At 36.0% G+C, this 11,306-nt stretch overlaps 1 protein-coding gene across 16 annotated transcripts in view; it reads right to left on the bottom strand.

Annotated features, from left to right (window-relative positions):
- dock9 (dedicator of cytokinesis 9) overlaps window positions 1-11,306 on the bottom strand; it is a 150,761-nt gene that overhangs the window by 9,013 nt on the left and 130,442 nt on the right. For 9 of the 16 annotated variants that reach the window (XM_031897058.1, XM_018091079.2, XM_031897052.1 and 6 more), the window contains exons 39-49: window positions 10,215-10,330; window positions 7,156-7,293; window positions 6,380-6,562; window positions 5,985-6,098; window positions 4,917-5,132; window positions 4,209-4,266; window positions 2,893-2,999; window positions 1,970-2,092; window positions 612-725; window positions 493-498; window positions 36-71 (exon numbers count right to left, since the gene is read on the bottom strand). In XM_031897058.1, coding sequence (XP_031752918.1) covers window positions 36-71; window positions 493-498; window positions 612-725; window positions 1,970-2,092; window positions 2,893-2,999; window positions 4,209-4,266; window positions 4,917-5,132; window positions 5,985-6,098; window positions 6,380-6,562; window positions 7,156-7,293; window positions 10,215-10,330 — 1,211 coding nt within the window. Of the gene's footprint in view, window positions 1-35; window positions 72-492; window positions 499-611; window positions 726-1,969; window positions 2,093-2,892; window positions 3,000-4,208; window positions 4,267-4,916; window positions 5,133-5,984; window positions 6,099-6,379; window positions 6,563-7,155; window positions 7,294-10,214; window positions 10,331-11,306 lie in introns of those variants that run through there. The other 7 variants (XM_031897056.1, XM_012956432.3, XM_031897053.1 and 4 more) reach the window with 2 other exon arrangements.

Below are 11,306 nucleotides of genomic sequence, written 5' to 3'. Positions count from 1 at the left end.
TTGAACTGCATTGTTCACTTCTTAACTGTAGTTACCTCCACATCTGTTTCACTGTCTGTAAACTGGTATTGCTATAGAATTGTAAAAAGGAATAAAATGTAAAAGTTAAATTGCTTAATGCAGACGAGGGCTGCACACATTATACCCAAAGCGAATGGTATACAAACAGTTTTGATGGAGAAGCCTTCACGGAACCAAGCAGAATGAAACACTGCCCAAGTGAGGTTTTTGCACTCTCGCTGTGAGGACACAAAATGACGTGCTATCTGCAAACTGAGACAGAGCCATTCGGACAGACACTACATGCATTAAAAGCAAGTACAGAAATCACGTGATCTCTAATGGATTACAGCTGCTCCAAGAGGTATGTGGGAGGGAGAGTGGAGGGTTCATTTACTTATTGCAAGGAATACAAATGTTGCCCAAATTTGCCAAACCACACTAAAGCATCCAGCAGTACTACTAGAAACTGGTATGCCTTAAACAACTTACCGCCGCCTTCAGATAGTAATTAAAAAGAAAAACAAAAAAGAAGCAAGATCACTTTACTACTGAAACTTAAAACAGACTACAGTAAGACATGGACTCCAGAAGTAATAAAAAAAACTTACTTGTCCAAAAAATGCCACTCTAAAATATGTTCCCAGAAGCCTCTTGCCTGTGTGCATGACCTCTGTGACTTTGCTGTAGGCACGATGTAGTGTATCATACAAATGTGCAAGTCTCTGAAAGAGAAAGAGCAATGAGCTGTGATTTCTGGACCCACCACTTTTACAAAACATTAATGAAGACATATTTTATGCTGTATTATGCCTATGCCACTTGGCACTGGCACATTCTTAAAGTGTACTGTAGGGTGCTAATAGATGGCTAATAAAAAGTGGAACCGTAAATCAAAAATCTTCAAACTGTGAAAGGGAAACTCGAGGGAGACAGATTTTGTTATTCCACTTTGCCCAGGAGCAGTAACCTATAGCAATCAGCAGGTAGAATTTACTGCTCACCTGTTTAAAAGCAAACATCTTTTTGCATTTTTTATTACACTGCATTATTTTACATATGGGGGAAAGACATTTGAAGCACATATTAACATATAATATTGTGACAGTTATGAGATCACAGCATCCTTTTCTAAAGAAGCTTCCCTTTACTGCATTTATATTTATTCTACAAATAGCAATCAGCAAGTGAAGGCTACTCAGTAGCCGACGCTAACATTTTTTTAAAAAGCATTTTTATTTTTTTTCTGTAAACGTTGCCTGTTACAGCAGAATATTTATAGCAACCAATTCACTTTTAAGGTTTGCATTTCCCTATTGCTGCTGTTCTGTAATGACCTGTGAAGCAACAGCTAATAGCCCTTAAGTACACTGTGCCTAGAGTAAATTATGTTTGTCTATTTAATATTCATCACATGAAATGAATCATCAGTATTATGAAACAGCAATATTACCATGGAAAACAGACTCTGAACTAACGAATTTGACAACGGTGGAAAAAAAAAGGTTTTAGGAAAGAAAAGGTAAAGGAGTGGTCAGGGAGGCACAGGTTACAGGTTTAGGTAAATTCTTACATTCTTTGCAGTGGCGTAACTAGATGTTACTGGGCCTCACAGCAAATTTACATATCGTCCACTGAAAATACAAATGTTTCTGGATGGGATTTTGTAGCTGATCTCCCCCACGGAGAGAGGTGTTCAATTTTTTATTTAACTTTGGGACTTTTTTTGTGGTCTGATGTAAATGATACAGATAAACATTAAGTCTCCAAGTGTTACCATGCCTAGAAATGCACTACTGTTTATTACTTACATGGTGCTGGCATGCTATGAGAGAGTTTATCATTCACACCATTAACTACCCCACTGAGCTAACAATCCAAATTTCTTATTAGATTTCAAATAGTATAGTCAATTTTGTATTCTTTTTTTTTCCAGGCCAGGGGCAGAATGACATTGACATTAGAATACCTCAAAATCTCTGCGCTTTTCATAAATAGGAATGATGATTTTATAGATGTCAGCAATTAACTCATAACGCTCAGCTTTCCAGAGCCCATCTGCACACTGTTCCAGGAGCTCCATCAGTACATCCTGTGCAATACACAAAAATTATTACAGTGAGGAAGTACATTATGCACTTCTATGCATTAAAATACCTGTTAGTATATGCAAACAGATATAAGAAATAACTAAGTTACAATGTGAAACTACCCACAGTGCATCACTGTGGACATGAAGATTTAGCAGGCCCTCTGAGCTGTAGGATGAAGGCAGTTACTGTATTTTCTGACAAACTGTGTAAGAAAAGGACCCCTCAATAATTATCTTGCCATTGCCTAAATGTAATATTTATATATGGTTTCTTAATTTATGGGTTGAGAGTCGAAAATGGCTCCTCATGCTGTTGCACTGTGCATCTAATCTACTTTCTTAATGGCAATAAACAGCAATTTTATTTTTTTAGTTTTTCTTTGAGTCTGAGGATATCAGTGTGATTAGCACCAATTTATACTCTGGCTCCTGCACCATCCCAGGAATGTAACTGGTATCTGACAACCTCTGAAATTGGTTAAAGATTTACTATTTTATGTTCGTCAGATTAAAGGTTATGTGCAAACTTTGCAGGAAATAAATCTCAACTGTACAGAAAACTGATAAATAAACTTGCACTGTAGGGCCATTTTTATCAATAAAAAAGCTGACTTACAAAAATATTCCCTGTCATCTGATCTTTGAGATAAAAGCACCATAGCAAAAGGAAACTGGTGATGCACACAGCTTTGGTTCACATTTAATTAAACTTCACCATAAATAGGCTTGAGAAGGCAGTGATGCAGCGAGATGATCGGATTGTCTGTCACACAATTGTAGGCCACTTAAACAAAGCTCACCTCATTAAAGTGAACATCTTGCATCCCTACATCCTCCATCATAGAAGCTTCTTCATCAATGTTTGGAGTAATCACCCTGAATGTGGAACATCCTTGCCTGAACATTCCTAAAATAAATTATCATGCAACAATTACAGAGTTCCAGTGTACAGCCTCACTACATGGAAAACAGTCTTAAAGAAATGATGTGGCGTCAGATCTCTTATCTGGAAACCTATAATCCAGAAAGCTCCAAATTGTAAGAGTCCATTTTAAGCAAACCATTCTATTATTTAAAAATGATTAGCTTTTTCTTAATAATAATAATAATAAAACAGTACCTGAGCGCAACAAAGCTGTATAATTCCATATTGCTGGCAAAACAATGCTATGGGTTTTTTAATGTAATGACTTAAGCACACTTAAGGCATGGTTATCCAAACTAAGATATAATTAGTCCTTATTGGAGGTAAAACAACCCTACTGGGTTTATTTAAAGTTAAAATGATTTTTTTGTAAACAATGTATGGTAATTCAAATTATGTAAAGTCCACTTATCCGGAAAACCCCAGGACCCAAGCATTCTGTATAACAGGTCTAATACCTGTATACATTTATATATAATATATGCAAATGCATATAATACAAATATTTATTTTTATAAAGGACACAAACATGAAAATTATACCAGTGATGCAAGGGTAAATGGCACTGTTGTCTGCTATGCCCTTTTCAGCATCTGCGTTTTAATAACCAATAATTAAATTGACATATACTGACCAATTCTTTTTTGCCAGATACAAAAAAAGTAATTCTAGATACTTCATTGTTTAGAGGAGTCACACAAGCATCATGTTATTTTGTTTGATCCCCACCCAATAATGACACTGTTTTACTGGTCCTGATAAATCATTGAAGCAGTATTAACTGCCCCACTTATAATACTAAATACAAATGTGAGGATTAGGAGAAAAAAATGACATCTTGGTGTAAAAATAAATAAATTAAATTCTTAAAGTCACTGTCTTAAAATAAAATGTTGTTGAGGTACTTTTTGTAGCTACATTATGCTCTGTAACAGTATGTGTACAGTGCCTTGCTAGTGCATGATGATGATTAGTTTACAGAAATCAGACAAGAATTTTTGTAAAGGAAAAAGTACACCAAATAAATGCATACAAAAATATATCAAGTTGTGTTTTGACAGCATGCAGTGCACCAGGCACAACAAGCCATAGCATTCATTTCAGCACAAAAATGGGGTGAGAGAAGATCACAATGGCTTTCTGCAATATGTACTTGGTACTAAAATCAGAGGCCACATTACTGTAACTTACCTTTCCGTGTGAGGTACTCTGATACTAAAGCTGCTACATGCACATAGCACATTGCTGCCTAAAATACACAGAAAAAGTAGTGGTTATATCTAGTTCTCATATAGTCTATACCTAGCTGCACTGGGCATCTCCATAAATGCTTACTTCAGACAACAGAGTGAAGACACACAGAGCTACTTAGTAGCAGCTACTTGTCATAGCTACTAAACGACAGAAAAAAACCCTGCCATAGACAATACTGAGAATTGCCTCTGCTAAAACACACAGAGACAGTTATCAGTAAATGATCAGCATTGTCTATTTTAGTAGCCGTGACAAGTAGCTGCTACTAGTAGCAGTGGCACACGGGGAGATCAGTCGTCCGCAATAAATCTTCGCTATTACGGGCAACTAATCTTCCAGAAATGCCATCCCACCGGCAGGAATGTCAATCGGTGGTGGGATGGCATATGCGTTGCTTCAGTTTCCTGAAGTTGCCCAAAGTTGCCACTCAAAGAAATGTTGGGCGAAGCGACGTGTATGCCATCCCACTGGCAATTTGCATTCTTGCCGGTGGGATGGCATTTCGGGGAGATTAATTGCCTGCAGTAGCGAAGGTTTATTGCGGGCGACTAATCTCCCTGTGTGCCACTGCCTCTTCTTTGCCTATTTCTTTACATTAATAAACCCACAGAAGGGCATAGAGAAAGGCTAAAAGTTTGTCATTACCTCTGATAGATCTCCATGCTTCACATGGATTCTTGCCATGCTGTCAAGCCAGGTCTTCCTCAGTTCAGGTGTGCTAGCATATGACTTGGCTAGACTGTACTGCAGGTCCACCAACATTTCTGGGTCATTCTCATGTTCTTTCATCTGAGCCGTAGCCATCAAGACTGTACGGATCCTTTTTGTCAGATCTTTAACATCAGAGGAGAAGGAAGTGTGCTGCAAAACCACAGTGCAGGTAATTAGAGCCTTGATAATGCCGTTACTTTTAGATCATCTTGTTGTATTTTGGGCAGGGCTCTCTTCACCTCTTGTATCGGTTATTGATTGCTTTATATGTTACTCTGTATGTCCAATATATGAAACCCACTTATTGTACAGCGCTGCGGAATATGTTGGCGCTTTATAAATAAATGTTAATTATAATAATAATCATCTCTTCTACAGTGTTGTAAATGGATGACTAGCAGCGGTTCAGTGAATTCTGAATCTATAGAACTATCTTTCTAGACATAAAACAAACATTGCACATTTGCCCTTGACAATGTTCTAGTTATTACATGATTTATAACAGGAGTGCTGTTCAGACAATGCGTAACAAAGGAAGGCTATACCTTATAAGTTGTGGTTTTCCATTTCACTTAATTAAATTGTATTTGAGTTAGGCGACATTAGATAGGTAAACAGAAAAACACTTGCCACGATGTAAACCAGATTCTGGCAACGTTAAGTATAATGTGATCTACGTGAGGGCAAGCTTTGCTGTAATATGCAAAGTGAGCTGGCATATCAAGGAATAGGGAAAGCAAGGTGAGGGCTGCGATGCAACTCATGTATAATCTAAAAAACTTTAATTATTCTGGCTTAAATTGTAGGCTAGTGACAACAACAGCTTTTCTTCAATTATTTTATTGAACACGGACACAGACTTGCCTACACTAGTAATAAACCACATTTTCAATACTTTTTATTTTAAAACAACTTTTGATAAAACTTCCTGATAAAACTAAAAAACAACTGCAGTGCTTATTGTAATTTTTGCCTAGCAAACCAGAACTTCCCCTCACCAACCTTAATGAGCCTGTCGCTGTTGGCACAATTGTTGATGATGGAGAGTGACTGCTGGAACCTTGTGCCACCAATACCAACCACATCTGCTATCAGCTGACTTACTGAGATTATAACCTAAAAAGAGGAAGGATAAATGGTCAAAGTTCAAATGGCTGCAATGTCAAAACTCACTGCTCTTTAATACAAAATACAATAATTGCAAATTTCTATTACTAACATTTTCTTGATCCTCAAATTAACTGTATCTGAACGACATTTCCTATAAATGTCTGTTGCTCAAAAAAAATCTGTAAAATGTTTCTTCTCTGTGGGCCTTACAAACCTGTTAATCCTGTAAAATCTAAATATTTGCAGTCTTCCAAAATAAAATGTAAAACAATAGCTTTTTTTCATACCTGCAGGTGTGTTCTGACAAAAGATTTCTTTCCAGTGTACTCAAAGTTATTTCTCATTAGGAAATAGAGGAGTTGAGAGGCATCTGTTCTAATGGAGCTTAATTTGGAGTTGCAGCACTTGAGGATTTCATAGCACAGGGCAGCACACATGTCAGCTCTTCCTTCATAAAATGTTGAGGGAAACTACACATGGGAAAAGCATTCATGTGAAAGGTTAATTTGTGTACTTCTCAACTAGCATTTCCATTTTATAACACAGTCTAAGAACCTTGAGCATGTGCCTGTTATGGATGTGCTAATGTTATGTCAAACTACTGGCTGTCTTCCCTTAAAACAACAAAAACTGAAGCTAGTGGAGTTCTCAAAGGAATGCAATTTTAATCTTAAATTGTAGTAGATAAAAAAAAATCAGCTGGAGGTCACCAGCAGCAATGCCAAAGTACAACATGCTTAGAATTGTTATTTACGTGGAAGCAACCATAAGTCAAATGGCTACAAGGAGATTAGAATGCAGGTCTCTATAATCTACAGATGACAAAATGAATGCAGCTAAAGTTCAGTGATTACATTAAGACTACTAAAATATTCTAACACTAGCTGCTGAGTAGTTTTGATTTAATCTTTTGAAACCATAGGAAAAATCAGTGCAGCCTGGATAGGAAGTTGGTAAAAAACAATCAGCCAAGTTATACCATGCTCAGTACACATTATCATTTCACAATAACAAGTATAGCTGAATATTAAGCAAAATGTTCTACTTGCTGATAAATGCTTACCTTATATATTAGACATCTTAAAGCAGTAAAAACGTTCTTTAAAGCCGTTTCTGACTGGTTTTTCTGAAGAAAGCAAAGGTAAACATCGAAAACCTTTTTCATCAGTGGATTGTGTCCATGATCAGCAAGAAGTTGGTTCTGGAAAAGAAAAGAACCTTTAATGAAAATAATTTATACTAGAGTAATTCCATTGGAGGTACATAGAGTATTGTTACAAAATATAATATATATCTGTCCACAAAAGCACAATAAGTCTTGATAATCAATAAGTGACACATTATATGAATTACAGATGGCGCAATCCTGCCTTTGACAAGGGTTGTGGGAAAAATATAAATCAGAATTGATGAACTAAAACTTGCACAAGGACCAGGCTGTAAAGTTTAAGTTAAGGAATCCATAAGGAAATGTTATATTTTTTATCTTCTTGTCCCAAAGTTTTGCCACCCTACAATTGAGAGAGGTACAAGAGATCCCTCACTAATGCTAATTGTATGTATTATACTTTTATCAGCTCACATCTTTTTCTGCTGTTCATCTGTACAAAATATTTTTCCCTTCAAAGTAATTATTAAAAATTACAAGTGGAGTTGGAACAATGTTTCATGTTTATACAGACATTTCTATATAATGTAAACTATACTTGGTAATGAAGTCACTGCCTATTACTAGTATTAAACAACGCACAAGAGAATCAAAATGATCTATATGCCTTTATTTTTCTTACTTCACCTTGTTGTTTGCCTAACGGAATTATCACAAGTTAAAGGTATAATATTTTTTGGTGTTTTCCCCTCATACACTATGAGGCCTACTCTCTCAGCTTGCAGTTTTAGCCTTGCTTTGCCTTAAGCAGTCTGTAAATAACCCTTCTTATCACCTACTGCAGGCCTTTTATGATGTTATAATCCCTATTAGAAAAGCTAAAAGAGGTGTGGCCTGATGCCCCTGGGGTTGCAGACAAAATGGCGTTCAATAAGCCTTTTGAACCTTTTAGGTTTGCTGTAACCTAAATAATTGACTTTTAAATTCATGGGAAATAAATTAAAAATGTATGAGAACATTTGGGTAAGGGATTTTCTAACAGTAAAAAATGGATCAAAGACTGAATTAATAATCTGAAGTGATCAAAAGATGACTGAACCTTAGTGGATTGACTAAAAACATTAGGAGGATGGTCGAGAGCTATGGTCAGATATAGAAATAAATGAAAATTGATCAATAATGATCAAAATAAAGTGATTATTATGAAGTCCATTCTGAACTAAAGTTAGTCTCTGGAATTAAAGCATGCAAATATAAGGCTGAATGCACGCTACTAGGGTCAAATATGTGAAACTTCAATATAAGAAATGAATGCAATATAAAAGCAGATTTTTGGTGTAAGAATATAACCAATAAAGGGCAGCAGATGGCAGTAGGAGCTACCCCCAGTTGACGGTACATTTAGTCACTTAATGCAGGTAAATAGTTTCCAAATGCAGAAACATTCTGAAATGAAAGAGTCCTCACTTTTAGCTATTTACTTGAAAGGTACAAGAACTCGAAAACATATATTTTGAATGAATGTTAACCAAATCTCCATTATGTAGCACTTTTTATTGGAAAATTAATTATTTATAATGATAATGTTGCAAATTGGGTCCCAAAACTTTCCATTAGAGGGCAATAATGAGCTGCACATGTTTATGTCAAATAAAACTCTCAGTTTTCCATACTATTTAACACAATAATTTGTGAGTGTGCATTAAAAGATGAACAATGATATAGCTACAGGACTAGGAGCCAGTTTCAAGATACTGATATGTAGCTGAGCTGATCCCTCTTTTGACTCTGCCCAAGAGCTGGCAGAGTGATCTTTTTTCAGTAAAAACATGACTAAATGTAATAATTTTTGTTTCATTTGTTTCACTAAGTTTTCTTCATCTACTTTTAGGACTTGTTTGAACATCAGATGACGTTTTTGGTCACAAACATATAAAAACAGAAAATTTGAACAACTTCACAAACTTTCAAGAACCATTTTATGTATCACTATATGTAAAATACTTGTATTTATTTGGCACAGTACCCAGATAAAATAGGACATTCAGCCTATATGGAAAGGTGGTCTTATATTGCAGACTTGTAAAATACACAAATGATATATTAACAATGTATTTCATTAAGAGAATTTCTATGAAAAACCAAACCCTGTACATAAATGTCTTACTAGTAACATTTTCATATATTTGCCTGTTATTGGACAGGATCCATGCCCATGTTTTATATAGCAGGTCATGGTGCGCTGAACCCCTTTTAAAGATGAACTACAGCTTAACAAAAAGGTAGGGTAGAAATGCTGCACTTTATGTACCAGCCACTGCCCTTTAGCAGGGAAGATCTGTGCCCCCAAAGGTGCCCCCAGTAGCTCCCCATCTTCTTTTCTGCTGATTCACTCCACATGCTCTGTGCTGCTGTCAGTTACCTGGGCTAAGGAACCAACTCACAATGTACTGTATATACAGCATATAAATGTCACAATACTGGTTAGTCATTAATTTAGATTCTAATTACAATGCAGCTCCAAAACCAGTGCTGATTCATATCAGCCACAAAGCGTCAGCCACAAAGCGTCAGCTCTTATGACAGGCAAAACTCTATTTGTATGATTGCTTTTTAATTACCCCTAAGCTTAGCTTCTTAGCGCTGCCCAGAGCACACTGAGCATGCGCAGTGTCACTGACATCCTTACAAAATCCAAGATTAGGAGATCCTGTGCACAATTTGAAGGCTGATGTAGTAAATTCAGTATATTAAAAAAATAACCATTAATTTTAAGGGTTTAGTTTTCCTTTAAGCAAGTTTCATATGAGCCATCAGTGCTTTTGCAACTTTATTTACTTAAGCTAGTCAAATAAGGCCAAGTAAAGAACAGTGTAAATTGCATGTATTCTAGATTGTCCAGTAACTTGATACCTGTGCTAAATAATATGACCCTTACTAAAAGTACATTAAACTTTAGCCTTCTAGACTACAACCACAGATCAGTTGAAAAATAAAAAAAAATGTATACAGACCTTAAAAGCCATGGTGAAAAGTGACAAAGTGTCCAGTATTGTAAGGCATACTTCAGTAGCTATGTTTGCTTCAAGTGAGGACTGGTGAAGAATATCTGCATCCGAATGGCCGTAGCCTAAAAGAAGAAATGAACGTTAAATAAATTAAAAGCCAACTTTAATCTTATGTTATTAGTTCTAAAATTGATACCGAGGGTCAAAATTCAGTGACATTGTTGAAGGGAACTACAACCATTTACAACTCTAAATTAGGGAACTGGGGATAAAACCAGGACAAAATAATTAATGAATGTTTTGGTCAGGGCTTTCTTCACTTAAGGTTGTGTATGTAAAAATGCTAGCTTGACAAGAAGTCCCAGTAGGAAACTCTTCTAGAAGTAATGATCCAAATGCCAGATTATTTTTTTGTGGAGAATGGATAGCACTACAACTAGCTTGCAAGCTTGTCAGAACACAACCAAGGAACTGTTCTCCCTAATGAGAGTCAATTAGTGTTGACCCTGGTATGTTTTGGAAAAAAAATGATCTTAGAGACCAAACTTGTTGGCTAAATGTGCTATTTAATCTACGTATCGTGTTTTGCTCCTTACTCAGTAATAACAGTATTTCCCAATACCAGGGCTGCCCCATGAGAGGTTAAGATGGAAATCATTTAATTCATAGGAATAATTAAAGCCTTTGAGTTTTTAATAGGATGAAACAAAAAGTAGTGCAACAATTTCAAATTTAACAGAAATTCAAGAATTGTGGACTACACCCCACATTCTTTAATTTGTCTATAATCCTGTAGTGACGGTAGCCCTGAGATACACAATGACAGTGATGCACTTCTTTTTAAAATAACTCACAAAGGAACAGAAATATCCTTCTCACCATCATGTATTTTCTTGTATTTACTATATCACTGTGCGTCAGCTGATTAACAAACAGCTAAAATATGTACATGTATAGGACCCATTATCCAGAATGCTTGGGATGCTTCTGGATAAAGGGTCTTTCCATAATTTGGATCTCCATACCTTAAGTCTACTAAAAAATCAATATACCATTAATTAAACCCAATAGGATTGTTTTGCACCCAATAAGGATTAT

This window comes from Xenopus tropicalis, chromosome 2 (genome assembly GCF_000004195.4).
Source record: "Xenopus tropicalis strain Nigerian chromosome 2, UCB_Xtro_10.0, whole genome shotgun sequence".
Lineage (NCBI taxonomy): Eukaryota > Metazoa > Chordata > Amphibia > Anura > Pipidae > Xenopus > Xenopus tropicalis.
Note: the sequence above shows the minus strand (reverse complement) of the source record. Positions and strands in the feature narration are given on the sequence as shown.